Genomic DNA, 18,433 nt, shown 5'->3' with positions numbered 1-18,433 from the left:
CTGGGGACCGCGAGGCACAGATGCCCCCGGCGTCTCCAGCGCCCGGCGCGCACCGGTACCACTCTCTCCCACTGCGGTAGCATCCCGACATGACACTGCGGCTGCAACAAAGCGACGGCCGCGGCGAGCCCCCCGCGCCCCGCGCCGCAGCCCCAGCCCCACACCACGCGGAGGGGGCAGCGGCCGGTGATGGTAGGGCTGTGTGGCGGGGGTGGGGGGCACGAGGGCGGCCGAGTAGGGGGAAAAGCCCTGAAATGCTCAGGCAGCCCGGCGGCCACCTCTAGCGCCTCCTCCAGAAGCAGCCAGACTGCAAGGAAAACAATTCGCCCACATTCCCGAGTCCCGGCTGAGCTCTGCGGCTCCCCCAAACGACCCGGTCAGAGCCCTCCCGTGTGCTGTCTTCCCTTGCAAGCCCCCCAACCCGGCCGGCCCGACCCCACGCCTCCCGCGGCCCCAGCCCGGAGACCAGCCCCGCTGCTGGAGAGCGGCGCCTTCGGCTCCGGCGCGGCCGCCGCCCCCGGTCTCCCCGAGCGCTCACCAGGAGAAGGGAGCCGGCGATCATTGTGGCTCCGGCGATGCGGCTGCAGGAGGCGAGGGCGGTGCTGCTACTCGCCGAGGTCCCCATGGCTGAGCCTGGGACTCGCAGGGGCGCGCGGGGCGCCTGGCCCCCCGGCAGCTGGAATCGGCGGCTGCTTCTGCCCAGCGCCGCATCCACCGCCTCCTCCCGGGTCGGGAGCCCATCTACCTCCAGCACCCCATGTGCACTGCGGCAGCCGGGCAGCCGGGCAGAGGAAGGAGGCGGCGAGGGAGGCTCTGGGGCGCTCAGCACCTGCCCAGCGGCGCGGCTGCCCGGGCGGGGAGAGGCAGCGGCGGCTGCAGTCCGCGCCTCCCCGTGCTCTCCTCCGACAGCGGCTGCGGAGAACCAGGGAGGTGGGCTGGGCGCGAGAGAACGAAAGAGCAACTTCCCATAGCGAAGCCTCCAGCCACTGCCAACCACCCTCCTCCGCTGCCCAAGACCGGCCGGCAAGGGACTGAGTCGGTTGGCCGCCGGGCGCGGAGACACACGTGGTGGCGCCGAAGGGGCGGGGGATCGGCCCTTTGTGATGTCACCCTGGAGGAGGCCGGGCTCTTTGTGCGATCCGAAAGGAGAAGGCGTTCCAGGTGGAGCGAGGAGGGAGAGGGTGCCCCTTGGCGTTCGCTGAAGAAATTGCAGCTGCTTACTGACCCGGGGAAAGCAGGGCGAAGTCATGCGCACGCTGACCCAGATTAACTCGTTTCTTCTAAGATGATTCTAAGCAAATTATTTCCACAGCAGACCCCTTTCTATTGTTTCTGACGCAATGGTTAAAAACAGCCCACGACCGGAGAGGACTTAGAGCAACTGCGTGCCAAAAAGAAACTAGTGCTTTGGTTCTCAAACTTGGCTGCGCTTTAGAATCACCTGGAGGGCTTAGACCGTATATATTGATGCCTGGGTCCCACCCGCGGAGACTGATTTAACTGGAACGGGGTGTGGCCTGAGCATTGTGTTTTTTTAAAGTCATCCCGGTGATTTAATATGGGGCAAAGTTTGAGAACATTTAGGCTAACGAATGCACTTAAGGAAATCAGACTAAAGATTCCAAACCCGGAACCCGTGGAGTTGGGTCCGTGGATGGTCTTCGAGAGGCCTTGGAAATCCTTGAAATGTGTGGGCAGGTGCATTTTCATAATTAAAGGATCCAGTGTTTTGAATCAGATTATCACAGAGATGAGAAACACCCTTCACCACAAAAAAGTGTTAAAAATGTTTGAGTTGAGTTCCAAATGCCTTTGTGGGCTGTGGGTGGGTGGGAAAGGAGGTAGTGTACTGCTTCAGAAGTAGGAACAACCAGAGCGTTTTCTTGGATGGTTTGCATCTCCCACATTTCTGGATGTGAGAGAGGACCTGGCATCCCTTTCTTTGTTTAACCTGGGGGATGCAGAGTCTCCTGACTATGGCCACGACTTCTCGTACAGTGGTGTCCATCATCTATGTACTGACAACACATGGCATACTATATTGAAATTACCTCTTGGGCATCTGGTCTCCACCACTCACTTGTGAGTCTTGTGGTGCTGGGCTTAGTCTAGATTTCCTTGACTTCTACTTCAAGATAAATACATTTCTCAATTATGTGCTTCAAGTCTCAATACCCTGTACCCCCAAAAGTCATGTGCTAAGGCAGAGGTGCCAACTATTCTTTTTCTTATTAATGTATTGTGGTTTGGTCTTTGTTCTCTGTACACTTCGGGAGATGCTAAAAATTACTATGAAGATTAATTCCAATCTATTCGTTTAAACATGTCAGTAAAGAAAAGAATTGTCCATAAACATTGGAGGCAGAAAGAGCCGTAACATATAACCTCTGGTGACCTTCAAAGAAGTTCTAGAAAATATTACCACTAAATATGGAGTTTTAGGGAGAGGGCAATGTTTGGACTTGAATCTGGCTAGCACAAGTTCAAAGGCGCGAGGGATATGCATTGTATCTCCACATATAACAGTGTCAATTATTTCTTCAAAAACTCAAATGACTGGTCAATACCATCATAAGTTTTTTTTAAAGAAGTTGCACAGGTCTAAAAAAAGTGGGGGAGGTCAAAGCAGTTGTTTGTTGCTAGTTAGTCCCTTAACTCCTCTTATCCAAACTTAACATTTCTCAGAGTAGGATCTGATTGATTTCCTCCATGAAGTTGGGCAAATTTAGCGTTTGGGTTACTATGCAAGTATAAGGAGTCCTTTCTGAATTATCTATCTTCCTAAAACCTAAGAGAAGTTTGAATTGGCTTCCACTACTTTCAAATTTCATCATTTCCTGGTGTAGCATTGATCACATCAAGTTGAAACAGAATATCCATTTTGAGATATGAGAATTCACTCAATCCTGTTTACTGCTAACATTTAAATAAATGTCCTTCTGTATGAGTGATAAATAGATTATGAATAATTTGAATCTAGATGGGATGTGAAACTTGATTGCTTTGAATTAAAAGATGTAAATGCTTTTCATTTCACTTCATAAAAATTCTTCAAGTATTGGTTAACTCATTGCCACATTTTCAATATGGTCACTTAGACATGTTTATTTTCTGGGAAAGGATAGAAATTCAGAAATGCACAAGGACTAACTTTGGAATATCTTTGCCATATAATCACTCTCCAACCCCCATCTCCTCACACACATCCCAGCTTTGGACTTTTTCTATTTCTGCCAGTGCTGCACAATTCTGCTAGTTTCCCAGTCCCAAAATCATTGTTAATTCCTTCCTCTCCCTTACTATATTTCCAGTCAATCTGCTTTTTCTATCCTTCTATTTTTTCCACTTTCTGTCTTTCTAGTTAAAAACCTGATTATATATTGGGACACCGGAGAAATCACCAAAATTACCATCTTGCCTTGAGTTTTGCCTTGTTTTTTTATTTATCCTGCATACTTTTCGCATCTAGTAAAATTTCAGTTTTTAAAAATGAAGTACTCAGTTTTCATAATGAAAATAACAGTCGTCCACATTCTGAGTGGTGACTGCTTTATGGCCGACATCCTGAGCTGATCCGTGAAGGAATGGCAGGAATTTGACGGCAATAGATGTGAGCACGCAAAAGGTGCAGGAATCAGCTCAAGTCAAGCTCAGAGCAAAGAAGAGCATGAATCTGGTCTGGGCAACACCAAGATCGTTTCATCTCAACATGTGCTGTGTATCCAGTGTGTGTCAGACACTGTTGGGCACCGCAGAAACAATAACAAGAACTGATCCTGCCTTTGAGGAGCTCACAGTCTCACAGAGGAGAAGGTGAAAAGATGACTAAAATAGTTCAGCAGGAATGGGTGGTAGAGATTGCTATTGTCCCCCCATTATAGGCACACGTTTATTTTCAGCTGATTGTGTGGCTGCCCAGAATAAAAGACTACACTTCCCAGCCTCCAATACTCCTAGGTATGGCCATGTGACTAAAGTTCTGGCCAAGAAAAATTATCGTGTGCCTTCTGGGAAGCATTCCCATTGGCTGGGACTTAGTTATCCATCATCTCTCTCATCAGTCTGTCACAAAGACCTGCTAATTCTATCTCAATCAATTCTAATCTAATTCTATCTCTAGCAGTTTTTCCCACTGCTCCTCCCTGATATCCCTTCTGCTCTGGTCGAGGCTGCTTACCTAGATGATTATCCAAACCTCGTGATTGGCATCCCTGCCTCTCCTTTTGCCTGAACCTCTCAGTTCTTACAATTAATCTCTTCTTCACACTCTAAGGAAAATGAGCTTTGTAGAACCCAGATCTGATCGTGTCCTTCCCTCTAGCCAAAAACCTAACAACAATTCCTCCTTACTCTCAATTTGAAGTACAAAGTCAATAAAATAACTCATATTCTGATCTCTGCTTATAATTCAACCCTCCCCACTGCTACAAGGTTGAGTAGACATGTACAGACATGGCACATAGAGCCTTTACTTCCCATATCCAGCTTAATTTTCCATTCCCACTGCCTGCCAATCCCTACAAACCCCAGGTTCTACATACTCATCCCATTAGATCATCATGTTTCTTAACTACCTGGTCCCTGTCATCCTTCCTTTGTTAACAAGCCTTTGTTAGGTGGTTTTCATTTCCCCTCCTCTGCTTATTGAATTCCTGTGAATCCATCCTTTAAGACCAAACTCAAATGGTACCTCATCTAAGAAGCCTTTCCTAATGTCCTCTCTTTACCTTCTCTACGCTCATTTGGAAAGATTTAGTCATTCCTTCCTCTAGTTTTTTTCCCAAGTGGCTCTCTTATAGTATGTATGACATTATACTATAGTTAGTTTACCCTGGCCAGATCTTGAGCTCTTTGGGGCCAAAGTCATGTCTTAATCATCTTCATATCTCTGTAGTCGAGATTCAAGATATTTACCTGAATCAATAAATATTTGTTGAGCAGTGGAATAGTTAACACACCTGATGTACCTTGTCTTCTTCCAAGCCTTAATTCAAACATCCTGAGTTGGGTTAAACCAACAATAACAAGTTTAGTCTCATGTATTACTAAAGTGCCATATCCCGGACTTGGGTTAAACATTTTGTTCGCAGCTCCGTTTCCCTAAAAGAATTCGTTTAAGAACTTGCTGTTCTTCGGCCTAAGAAGGAATATCAGCCATTCAGCAACAGATTGCAAGATTAAGTGCATGAGCATGAGTTTCATCAAGTCTCCATGGTGACATGCTACAAAGAAGACACTGTTGGATAAGATCAAATAGAAATGCAAAGCAGGCATGGTTCCAGAAGCTTCTTTGTCTCTTGGATGATAAGAGACGGATGATTTGAAAAATAAAATCACCAATTCTTTGAAGGTATGACACCTTTGTCTCGCTCCCAGGAACAGTGAGGAGATTAAATTATTTTCTTTCTCTGAAGGAGAGAAACTGCGCCTGTGAAAAGTGGAACTCACCTTGAATTGCCCAGCATCCAGGTGCCTTAGGAGTCCACACATGTAACGCTTTCGTTTTGCCATAAACTTTTTCCACTTAGTGTCCTAAATCGTTTCTCACTTAATGGGAAAGTTGATGAGAAAATAGACTTCATATAATAATTTAATTGAAAGTCAATGGGTTTGGGGAACCACCAGATATGGGATTAAATCTCCATTAAACCATTTATTAACTGGATGGGTTTGAGCAACACCTTAATCTTTTTGAGTTCCTTCATTTGTAAGACCATAAGAACCATCTCACAGTGGTGATTTGAGGAATAAATGAGATAAAATATGTAAAATTCCCAGCATGGTGTTTGTCCCTTCGTATATACTCAATAAATCAACTTCCTTTCTCCAATCTCCTTTTTAAGAGGATTGTCTTTTATAAACTACTCTAATTAGAGAAAAAACATTAAGTTGGAAAGTTTGAAATTTCTTCAGAGACACATTAGAATTTGAGGTTAAGATGAATAGAAAAATTGCTTACTCTGATATGATGCAACGTAGCGTCAAGAAAACTGTCGTAGTTGGGAGATCTGACTTCTGCTCTTGGCTCTGGCGTTAGCCAGCTGTGTGAATTTGGGCTAGTCACTGCACGCCTCTGTATCTTGTTGGGTTTTTTTAAGCCTCCTCATGTGCAAAATGATAAATATGGACTAAGAGATCTTTTATGATCCTTTCTACCACTGTAGTTTTAGGATTTTAATTGGCTGATGTGCCATACTTTCTCCTGGCTATGAGGAGTTCAAGCTGTTTGAAGTAGGAAGGGAGAGAAGATTGAAGAAGGAAGTGTTTTGGGAAGAGGAGCTCCAAGCAGATGCTGGAGGTATGGAAGGAACACGGAGCACAATTAGCTTCTATTCAGGAGTTGCCCGTCCAGTTTGGGATTTATCGAGTCACTGGCTTCTGCACATTTCTCACTTGCTCTCTCTGACTGATCTCCTTTCATCCACTCAATCACCAAGTAGTTCTGGAGGGCAGGCTCTGGCCCAGCTCTGTGCTAAGAGGCAGGGTGGCAGACAGAATATCAAGCAAGTTGTCTGCCTTCCAGGAGCTTACAATCAAATCAGATAGATGAGGGGCCGGCCCTTTGGCATAGTGGTTAAGTTCAGTGCGCTCCGCTTCGGTGGCCCAGATTTGTGGGTTCGGATCCCAGGCATGGACCTACACCACTCGTCAGCCAGGCTGTGGTGGCGACCCACATACAAAATAGAGGAAGATTGGCACAGATATCAGGTCAGGGAAAATCTTCCTCAGCAAAAAAAAAAAAAAATCAGATAGATTAAATGAACATACATGAAAGCGTATAAGACGAGACTATAAATTAGTACCAAGATGTGTGGCCTGAGCTATACATGTAGAAGAAAGTAAGACTGTTGAGGGTTTGAGCACTTGGAGAAGGCTGGAGGGGTTATTCCCTGAAAATGGGGAAACTTGTATTGGAAGAAACTGGTTGGGTTTCTGAGCCAGGGAAGCAATACAAGCAAAGGCACAAAAACAAGGAAGACATTGCCATTCCAAGCTCTAAGATCTTTCCTGTCTGATCAAACAGCCTGTCCTTTTCTCCCTCCTTTAGCCCTGCTGAGCCTGCCCTGTATTCTCCTCCTGGTCTCTGATCTATCTACCTCTCCCCTAGTCTCTCCTAGTCTCTACTAGTCTGTCATCCTTCCTCCCATTGTCACATTTGCCCCAGAGTCATCCTAGAAGTCCTCACCCCATGACTAATCGTCCCCACCTTATGGCATTCATCCACTTTGGCAGAAGCCCTGCCTCTGTTTTCTCAGATCAGTGTTGGTAAAGAGATCCTGTTCATGCTAACAGAGCTCCATGCTGTCTAACCTCGCCTTGGTCCTCACTGCTCACTGGCAATCATGCTTTTTTCTTTTACTTCTATTTTCCTCAGATCCTCTGCCCCACCCTGGCCCCTTCACCCTCATCAGGTAATCTTGACGTCATGGTTCTGTGATGTGAGCTTCTTCTACTTCCTTCTTCACAGGCTGAATCATTCTCTCTTCCCTCTCCTTTTCCTTCTTTACCTCTATTTCAGAGTTGAATCACTAGCCCTTCTTGCCAAGGCTGATGCTTCCTTTTATGATCTTGAGTTCACTGCTCCTGCCTCCTCTAGGATTATAACTTCTTTTTCCCCTGCATCTTAAAAATCTCTCTTTTCTGGTTTGTCCCATCCATATGATATCCAAGTACCTTCATCTTTAAATACATAAATAAATAATCACATAAACCAATAAAAGAAACCCTTACACTTTGCCATTCTCCACTTCTTTCCTGAATAAACCAACACCTCTTTTTGCTATCACTGTTTTGGTTTTTTTAAGTAGCGCCACATTTTTCCCCATCCATAGGCCTGATTCCCAAAACCATTCCTGATTCTTCCTTTCTTTTTTGCCTTCTCACACCTCCCACCTCCCAATCCCAGCATCTGCTTTGCTGCTAAGACCTCTGTTTTAGCAAAGTCTCTTGTGTCTTTGTACATCTTTCCATTTCTTTCTACAAACAATCTAATTGAAGTTTTTAACATCTTTGCCTAGCTGAATTAATTAGCTTGATTACTGGACTGCTTCTCTCTAGTCCGTCTCTCTAACACTCCTACACACCATGGTCAAATTATGCTTCCTATATCACAACTTTGATTATGTCTCACATCTGCCCAAGAAAGCTTAAAGGCTCCCCATTGATTAAAAAATTAAATATAAAATTTTATTTTGACATTCAAGGCTCTCCAAAATATGGCTTCAACCTCCCTCTTCTGGATCATCTTCTACCACTCCCTTGGCTATAGAGAACACGAACTTTTCACTGTTTCTAGAGCATGCCATGCATTTCCTTACTAAGTGATTTTGTTTAGTCCGTTTTCTCTGCCTGGAAACTCTACCAGTTGAAATCATCAGTCAAGACTCATCTTAACATTTCACCTCTCTGTTTAGTTCCATTCAATTCAGCAGACATTTATCGAGGACTATGTTCAATGCATTGTGCTAGGCAATATGAGTCATACAATGGTTAAAAAGGTGACTTCTGCCCTCAAGGGGCTGGTAATATTATTGAGAAGACATATTATTGAGAACATATAAATATGTTCAGATTTTGACACTCTGTACTAAACGCCTAGCTAGAACCTGGCACATAGATTATGCAATGCATGTTTGCTGAATGACTGAATAATCGTTATATGAGAAGCAAACATAGTACATACCATGCACAGTGCATAGTAGAGAATAGGAATTAAAGATTCATTTCAGCTGGGAGCCCCTCTGGGAAGACCTAAAAAAGGAGTTGGATTTCCAGCAGAAGGAGGCCCTGCAGTGTAGTGGTTAAGATGGTGAGCACAACACAAAGTTAGATTAGATGCTCTTGTCCTGAAAATCCATCTGCCTGTTAGAGGGAGCCTGGGACAGTCTTCTCTTTCCTAAAAATTCCCACCCTGTTCCCAAGGGCCAGCTCTCTCTACAGGGTCCTTTCTCGCGTCTTTCTTGCGTCTCTTCCCAGCATCCCTGCACTTCCCCAAAGCTTTCTGGGGTCTGTCCCAAGAAAATCTATTTTGCATAGAAATTTCCTTCATATCCTGGAGAAGAAAAATTTTACTTTGTGATCTAGAGTCCTTTAGCCCCCTTTATCTTGGCACCAGTGGACCTTGCCTTTCAGTTAGGCATTTTGCAAAACAAAGGTCCTTTTGCCAACTTCAAATGAAGAAACCTTTTTCATTCGAAGGCTCCATTTATGACGGAAGCAAGGAGAGGGTTTGGGGCACTGTAATCAAAGTAACACTAATAGTCAGCAACACGCATTGAACATTCACCATGTGCTAGGCACTGTATAAGTCCTTTACATGCATTATCTCATTTGATCCACACAGCTAAGTTTTGGGATATGCATTATTGGAATCATCACCCCCCTTTTACAGATAGGCAAACTGAGGCTTATCAAGGTGTTGTAACTTGCCTGTGGTCACATACCTAGCCACTGGTGGAGACAGGATTTGACCCCAAGGCTTGTGGCTTCATAGCTCACCTGCTTAGCCAGTACACAGGAGTTCGCCTCACAATCATAGGTTGTTGGTTGTAGAAGATCCTTTGTAGGTTGTAGAAGATCCTTTGTAGGTTGTAGAAGATCCTTTGGATGATTAGATACTCCAGCACTTTCTTGAGCTATTCTTTCAGCTTTCATAAATGATGAGGGCAACATTAAAAGCCTCTGACAAATGGACAGAGAAATAACTTCATTAGCAAAACTGGATCCAGAGTCACTTAAGCAACAGAAATTTAGGCAATATAATCACATTCTCACCAACCCACCATCCCACACACACCCCGCCTCACCCCTTCAAGGGCCTTGAGGGTTTTTGGATGATTGGTCGTTGGTGCCCTGCCTGTAGTAACCGACCTGACAAAAAAGGGATTTTTTCTTGAGAGGGAACTTTCCCTTCTGATTAAATCTTTTTCACTTTTATTCCCACAGCACCTTATATATATAGTGTTTTACAAGGGCGGCCCCAAAGGTCTTAGTGCAGTTTTAAACTTTAGTGCTTTCAGAAGTATACATGTTACAAACTTACCAAAAAATTTTGAAAGTTTAATTTTTTAGTTTTTTTATACAGTTACTACATTTTTTTATTTTTTAGAATAATACAAATTGAATTTTAATTTTTGTCCCTCTGATTGAAGGTGGCAAACATTGACCAAAAGGAAAAAAAATTAAAATTAAATATTAAAGGTTTTTTTGTGTGTGTGTGAGGAAGATTGGCCCTGAGCTAACATTTGTTGCCAATCTTCCTCCTTTTGCTTGACAGCAATTGTCCCTGAGCTAACATCTGTGCCAATCTTTCTCTGTTTTGTATGTGGGACACCACCACAGCATGGCTTGATGAGCGGTGTGTAGGTCCGAGCCCGGGATCTGAAACTTTGAACCCCAGGCCACCAAAGCAGAGTGAGCAAACTTAACCACTATGCCACCAGGCTGGCCCCTAAATATTAGTTACTCAAAATTCACCACAAATGCATAAAAGTAAAGTAGTTTAAATAATAACACTTTTAAATGGTTTGTTGCTGTTGTTGTTTGTAACATACACACTTTTGAAATCATTAAAGTTTAAAACTACAGTAAGATTTTTGGGACATCCTGCATGCACTATGCCTTAGGCTGAATTGAAGTCACTTGCTTGTATCTGAAATGACTTTCCAAACAACATGAACATCCAAACTTTGCTTGGAAAGTAATCATTTCATTGAAATATCTAAAATATTTAAAAGCCTTAGACTAATCAACAATGTGGTGTCACTTTGCAAGATTTTCAGCCATCTCTCTTCACAGCACTAAAACTAATGCTAAATAAAGAATTCATGATGAGGAGCACAATAGATATTTGTATCTTAAAGCAGTCTTTTCTAGAACTGATTTATGAACTGTGTTGTTTGAAAACCCATCCTACTTAAGTGTCTGCTCCACACATCAGTTAAACTCCATCTTTAATATAGAGCTGTTTACTATTCTAAAAAGTAAGGGTTGTAAATGACTTCATTGGTTGATAAATTGTTGTTTAATGGAATTTTTCTCTTAGAAGTAATCTTAAAATGAGTTTCATTTTAAGGCATTAAATAACTGTTTCCCTAATAAAATAATTATATTTCTTTATAAGAAATTTTTTAAAAATAACCACACCTCATTTTTGTTGTTTCTTTTTCAAATTTTCCTGCCAAGTGGGCTGAGATAGAGGGATTTGCGAGGTAGAGAACAGAATATAATGATTGGGAAGCTACAGGTAGGGGGTGGGGTGTTATTTCTGTAGAACTCAGAAAACAGTATAACTTGAAATTTCAGAGGTAGGAAACTTTTAGTTTGAGTGATTACTATATGCCAAACATTTTCACAAACATCATCTCATATTAATCCTCTGGGGCAAGAATCCTTAACCGTATTTTACAGATGAAGAAACAAATTTTCAGAGAGGCAAGCAGCTGATCCAAGCTCACACAGGCAAGCAATGAAGCTCGAGTCCTACCCAGCTGCTTAGGGGTGACACCTGTTGGTGGCAGGAACAAAAACACACTTTGAGAAATGCAGCTTTATCCAGCTAAGATCAAGGAAGAACCTGAGGTCCATCTCTCCCTTACCAGTTGACCCTCGCTGAAGACAGCTCTAAATTCGCTTGCCCCCAACCATTACATATCCAAACTATTGAAAGATTACTTTAGCTTTCTTTTCTATTCTTTTACTACCTATTCATTTCAAATATTGATTAAGCATCCCTATGTGCCAGCCATTGTTCAAAGTTCTGAGTACATAGCAATAAACAAAACAACCAACAACCCTTCTGTCATGGAACTTACTAAGAGACAGACAAAAATACTTGAGTTATTTTTAAGGACTGAATTGTGTCCCCTCAAAATTCGTATGTTAAAATCCTAACCCCTAGAACCTCAGAACATGACTGTATTTGAAAATAGGGTCTCTAAAGAGGTATGTAAGGTAAAATAAGGACCTAATTCCATATGACTGGTGTCCTTAGAAGAAGGGGAGATTAGGACACAGACAAGTACAGAGGGAAGACCATGTGAGGACACAGGGAGATGGCAGCCATCAACAAGCCAAGGAAAGAGGCCTCCAAAGAAACCAACCCTGCTGACACCTGGATCTCCGACTTCTAGCTTCCAGAACTGTGAGAAAATAAATTTTTGTTGTTTAAGCAGCCCAGTCTGTGGTATTTGGTTAAGGCAGCCCTAGCCAACTAAGTCAGTTACACAGTATAATAGTGACAAGTCAAAGCGGAGAGAGAGGTTGCAGTTTTAAATAGGGTGATCAGGGAGGATGATATTTGCAAAAATATCTGAGGAAAGGGAGGGAGAAACAGCACCTGCAGAAGCCCTGGGCAGGAGTGTCCTTGCTGTTTTGGAGGAGCCACAAGAAACCAAGAACTGGAGAGTGGCAGGAGATGAAGTCAGATTGATAACAGGGACCAGATCCTGGACGGCCTTGTGGGCCATAATTGAGACACTGGCTTTTTCCCAGTGAATCGAAGCCACTGAGTAGAGTTTCATGATCTGATGTGTGTTTATCTGGATCAGTCTGGCTGTTGTGTCGAGAATAGGCTGTTGGGGAGCTGGGATCCCAGTAAGGAGGTTATTGAAACAGCCCAGACCAGACAGGATGGTGGCTTGGACCAGCATTGGAGTGGATAGTACCAACCTTGCCCCACAACCTCAGATCCTCTTTAGGTATAAAAACCTCAACACACATGGAAAGGACAATTAGGTTATTTGGTTCTAAACACATGCTCTTTTTATGCATGAATGTCTGCTCTGCATTATAGTTATTTTCATAAGATTGCATGTGCTTCAGCCAGAGTGGAAGCCACTTGAAGGCAGGGACTTCTGTGTGTGTGTGCGCGCGCGCGTGTGTGTGTGTGTGTATGAGGAAGATTGGCCCTGAGCTAACATCTATGCCAATCTTCCTCTATTTTGTATGTGGGATGCCGCCACAGCATGGCTTGATGAGCAGTGTGTAGATCCGCACCTGGAATCAGAACCCACTAACCCCGGGTGGCAGAAGCAGAGCGCACGAACCCAACCACTACGCCACTGGGCCACTTTCTTATCCATGTTTGTATCACCTCGCAGCACCGGGAGCACTGCTCTCCATACAGAGGCTTGAAAAACATTTGCCTGTTTAATTCAGGATTAGCAGTAAATCCAACCAGAATACATTGACTTGAGTTGACATAAAAATATGTTTGGAAAACTTGCCCTCCAGGAATTTATATTCTGAAAGAGAGAGAAGGAGAGAGGGAGAGAGAGAGGAGGAAGAGAGAGAAAATTGTGTAGCTTTTTCCTTCCTTTCTTTTCTTTTCTTCTTCTTCTCATTCTCTCCCTCCTTCCTACTGCTTTTGGTTTGTCGCCATGACACCTGAAACATTTCTTTAGAAAAATTTCAACATTTTTATTAAAATAATTTTGGTATTTTTGTTCTTTCTAAATACCTTTGGAATGCCGTACAGCTCTTAAAAAATTGGAAGGAAGGAAGGAAAGAAAAAGGGAGTAAGTTAAAAAGGAGGGAGAGTGGGTGCTAACCGTAAGTTAGGCAGGTATATCTATTAATTAACTAATATAATATAACATATTATATATATTTGGGGAGGGGCGGGGTTAGGAAGGTTAGCCCTGAGCCAACATCTGTTGCCAATCCTCCTCTTTTTGCTGAGGAAGAGTGGCCCTCGGCTAACAACCGTGCCCGTCTTCCTCTACTTTATATATGGGATGCCTGCCACACATGGCTTGATAAGTGGTGTGTAGGTCTGCGCCCGGGATCCGAACCTGCAAAACCCAGGCCACTGAAGCGGAGCACGTGAACCTAACCACTATGTCACAGGGCTGGCCATTAAATGTGTGGATTAACTAATATGCACACATTTGTGAACTGGATATGTTTATCCACATTTACACACAAGAAAAACTCAGGTGTGGAAAAATGTAATTATGTAGTAAAGTTACACAGCTATCACGTTTCAGAATCAAGACTTGAACCCAGGCCTGCCTAGCTGGCCTACTCTTTGTAGTCTTTTTAAAGATACGCCGGAGTGATGAGATCTGTAGGAAAAAAGTTACATTTTGTTTTTGCTATTGTTAATTTTGGGTTTTGCCTTTTCAATCCTCAATTTTGACCAATGTAATGACCAAATTTAAAACCTGAGGCCTACTTTTCATCTTCCACATCCTCAAAAATGAGCTCCCCAACCCTTTTGCATATCAGCTGCAGGAGGCCAGTGGGGCTGCGCCGCTCTGGGTGGGGACCATCAAGGACGTCCACTCTGGCCCCTGGAGCAGGGAGAAGGTGTGAGCAGCGATGGTGTGGAAGCCAATCACCCAGCAGTGGTCAGACTAGCCTTCTTTGCTGTATTTTGTTTCTTTACCCCGGCTTTGATCACATGCTCTCAACTTCTTCCAAGCTCTTCTCTCACCTCTCCCTGACCCCTCCTACACTTCTGCATCCCTCTTCATCTCATGAGCCAAAAATGCGAATCATGTAACAAATGCAAAAATATGAGAAGTAAACAAAGCCAGACAATGGAGAAGAAGGGAGAATTTCTTTTCAAATACAACAGGAAGAAACAAGTCTTCTAAAACAGACTGTCATGTGATGGTGACTCAGATATCGGGGCTTGGGAAGGGCTGGGTCATTTTGACTCTCACAGGAAGGTAGACCTGGTCCAGTGCAGAGGCTGACATCTTGAGAAGTAATGACCTGCCCAAGGGGCGGTGCCCCCAGAGCCAGGGGAGAAGGCCGGAGGTGTGATCAGCTGTGCCTCCAGGGGATCCTAGAGGGATTCTCAGCAGAGATGACACATGAGCAGGGCTTTGCTGAAGGCAGCATGACTCTCTGATTGAGACAAGAAGAGGCCATCTGTCTCCTCCATCAGAGGAGCAGCCAAACCAAGACATAAAGTCCTGCAAGACCCTCCACGTTACGGCCCCTGGAGACCTCTCCAGCTTCCTCTGCCATTCCCGTCCATGCTCACCCTGCTCCAGCCACACTCCCACGCTGTTCCTCAAACTCACCAAGCAAATCCTGTCTCAGGGGTTTTGCACTATTCTCAGGCTGCCCTCCTGGCTGCCTCCTCTGCGCTCCCTCACTGCCTCCTCTGTTCACACGCCACCTCATCAGAGAGGCCCTCTCTAACTCCTCTTTCTAAAATAGCAATCGCTGTTATTCTCCGGCCTCTTCCTTCTTTTATTTTTATCAGCATTTTTCTCTAACTGGCATTATATTTTATCTTTATGTGTTTATCTTATCTTTTTCTGTCTCCCCCATAAGAATTTAAGCCCTGTACTTACATGACCTTTTCCCCAAGCTTCTTAGCAGACCTGGCAAGATTCCCTTTTTACTGGGTTGGCCACACAACTTTCAGTCTGCCTTAGAATTCCATCACCAAGAGGGTGTCACATAAAAACTCTTCACGATCGGGGCAAATGTTCCCCACAATTAGGTTTTGAATCCAGATGGAATTGTCTTATCTCCATTTAACCTTTCTTATCTTTTTTTTTTTTTTGGCTTTATTAATGATTTCAAAATGAATTATTCTACCTCTCCCTTGTCTGTCTATGCTCTGATCTGTGTCAGGAGCTCTGCCACAATGCCGAGGCCCCGATTGAGATCTGGAGTAAAAATACGTAAGGTGGGACCCACTGGCACAATTGCTTTTTTCTCCCGACTCCTTGAGCTGCTTGAATGTAGGCGCATAGTCGGTAGAGGATGGGGTTACTCAGGGATGAGGCTTACAACAGAGCAGGGAGGGACAAGGGTGTTGAGGGTGTATGCAACGGAGGCCTCACAGAGATGGGTTCCAGAATCTATACTGGGGAAGTGGGGAAGTGGCAACAGACGATGGGTGGTTGTGGTAGGCTGAATAATCTCCCTCCAAAATATCCATGTCATAATTCCCAGAACCTGTGAACGTTACCTTATATGGCAAAAGAGACTCTGCAGATGTAATTAAGGCAAGGATCTTGAGATGGGGGGATTATCCTGGCTTATCCAGTGGGTCATAAATGTAACCACAAGGGTTCTTATAAGAGGGAGGTAAGAAGGTCAGAGGAACAAGAAGACAATATAAAGGCAATGTGATGACAGAGGCAGAGATTAGAGTGGAGGAATGCCATGAGCCCAGGACTGTAGGTGGCTTCTAGAAGCTGAAAAAACACAGGGAAATGATTTCCCTGTTTCTCCTCTCGAGGAGAAACCAGCTGTGCTGACACCTGGACTTTACTCAATGAGACCAATTTCAAAATTCTGACCACAGAATTGTAAGAGAATATATCTGTGTTCTTTGAACTGATCCTCACTCCATAAAAAGAGTTCTGCCTTAAGGCTGTGTGAGAACTGTCAACTCCCAGGGCATCCCCTGAATTTAAGCAGGAAGCCACTCTCAAATCACCCTCATCATCATCACCATCCTCATCATTAGCACATTCAGGCTCACCATTGCTACACCACCACAGCAACAGCTAGCATTTACCGAGCACTTACTATATACCAGGCTCCTTGATTAGTGTTTTACATGTGTTATCTAACTTTATATTTATAATAACCCTGTATGGAAGGTACTATGATTACCCTTATTTTAGAGATGAATAAAGTGAGATTGAAAGTTAACTTTCTGTACAGAAGTTTCATAGGCTTTCTACCAGGTAGAGGAATACATATATTTCCTATTTTATGGTTTGTCAAATTGTACTAAACAGGATTTGAGATTGCGAGTACAGGAGGGGGTGGGGAAATTGACCTGATCCCTTAGCATCTCCCTTTCTGATATCTGCCTCCTTCTTTGGGATTTGGGGTGGTGAAGCATGCCCCCCATCCATTAGAACCAATCTAAGACAGAACCCTAGTCCCTGATCCATGACCCTGGCAATGGCTCCCTGGAAGAGACCCCACTAATAATAATAATCACTATTTTGAAATCTACTATGTACCAGGCACACTATAAATGGGATTTCTAATCTTCAAACTATCTTACATGGTAAATGTTATTACTGACATTTTACAAACAAGAAACTAAATCTCAGCTAAGTTAAAGGACTTGTCCAAGGCTACATAGCTAGTTAGTAAGCAGCTAGTTTAGATTCAAACCAAAGTCTAATGTCACGGTCCATGTCGTTTTAGTTACACTAGGCCACATTCTAATACTCAACTTCCACTAGCAGAGAGCGCATCTTGAGGTCCACTTAGGTTTACACTCAGCTTTGACTTCAGTATCTGATCTTGACTTGGTTTCATTTAGGCTTCAGTGGATGCTGTGACTCCTGCAGTTCAGATTTCTGCTGAGCCAGGTACTTAATAAATGCAGTCCTGGCTTTTGAACCCAGGTCACAGCTACCCCAGCCTTGGGGTGGTTGGTTGGCTGTTTGGCCAAGCAAACCTCAGTATTTCATTCTGAGACATCCATAGGTTCCAGGGATCAGGACATGGACATCTTTGGGAGGCATTATTCAGCTACCACACCAGGTAATGCAAATCAACCCAACCTCAGGCCTGTAGCCCAAGTCCCTCGTTTCAAAATCTAGCTTCAGACTCCCCATCTCGTCTTAGTGTACACCTTGTCCCACTGTCACAACTGGCCAAGTTCACCAGACATTCAACACGAAATAGTTACCAAAAGCCTACTACCTGCCGGTCACTGTCTTGGCTCTGGGGACTCCAGACTTTACATGGTATTCCCAGAACTTGCTCTGCCATCATGGATGGAAACCAGAGGGAAAAAATAAGTAAATAATTGCAAATTTTAGTAAGTTCTACGAAGTAGTAACATTCTGAGTGACAGGCAAGAACTCTCTGAGGAGGTACACTTAAAACTGAGTCCTAATGAAGAGAAAGAGCTAGGTCAGGTAAAGAGGGTAGAGAAGGATACTCCAGACAGAAAGAAAAGGCTGGACTAAGGCCATTTAGAGAGCTTGGCATGTTCCAGGCACTGAAGGAAGGGGAAGGAAGAGGAGAGTGCCAAGATGGCTGAGAAGGTGGTCAGGGGCAGATCACATGCCTGTTGTCGGACGGTGAACGGGCTCTAGATGTTATTCTAGGAGTAGTCAGAAGGCCGTTGAGAGGAGAGTGCGGGGTAAGCTGAGAGTGGGAGGTGGTCGATCATATGAAAGGACTGACTTCTTCTCCTAACTCTGGTTACACATTTCTCCAACACAAAAGTGAAGGACAAAATGGAAGTGACCCCTACAGCAGCCTCCCTTCCCACGATGGAGGAAACTGAATGCTGACTCCCAAATTCTTCTCTTCCTTGGGAAGGGGTCCCAGCATTGCTCCTATGTCTGCCACTGCAGCTCCTTTACAACTCAGCTCAAAGATAACTTTTTTTCCTTTAAAAATCATCATGTTCTTTGACCTACTACTTCCAGATCTGGGACTCTAGCCTAAGGAATAATAATCAATGCAAACAAGGATTTATGTA

General features: G+C 44.0%; 1 protein-coding gene across 1 annotated transcript in view; it reads right to left on the bottom strand.

Moving 5' to 3' along the window:
* TNFRSF21 (TNF receptor superfamily member 21) overlaps positions 1–1,346 on the bottom strand; it is a 63,334-nt gene extending 61,988 nt beyond the window's left edge. The window contains exon 1 of the mRNA XM_058554195.1: positions 539–1,346. Coding sequence (XP_058410178.1) covers positions 539–1,249 — 711 coding nt within the window. The 5' untranslated portion in view covers positions 1,250–1,346. The remainder of the gene's footprint in view (positions 1–538) is intronic.
* Positions 1,347–18,433: the final 17,087 nt, after the last annotated feature.

The sequence above is a fragment of the Diceros bicornis genome, chromosome 14 (assembly GCF_020826845.1).
Source record: "Diceros bicornis minor isolate mBicDic1 chromosome 14, mDicBic1.mat.cur, whole genome shotgun sequence".
In the NCBI taxonomy this organism is placed as follows: domain Eukaryota; kingdom Metazoa; phylum Chordata; class Mammalia; order Perissodactyla; family Rhinocerotidae; genus Diceros; species Diceros bicornis.
Note: the sequence above shows the minus strand (reverse complement) of the source record. Positions and strands in the feature narration are given on the sequence as shown.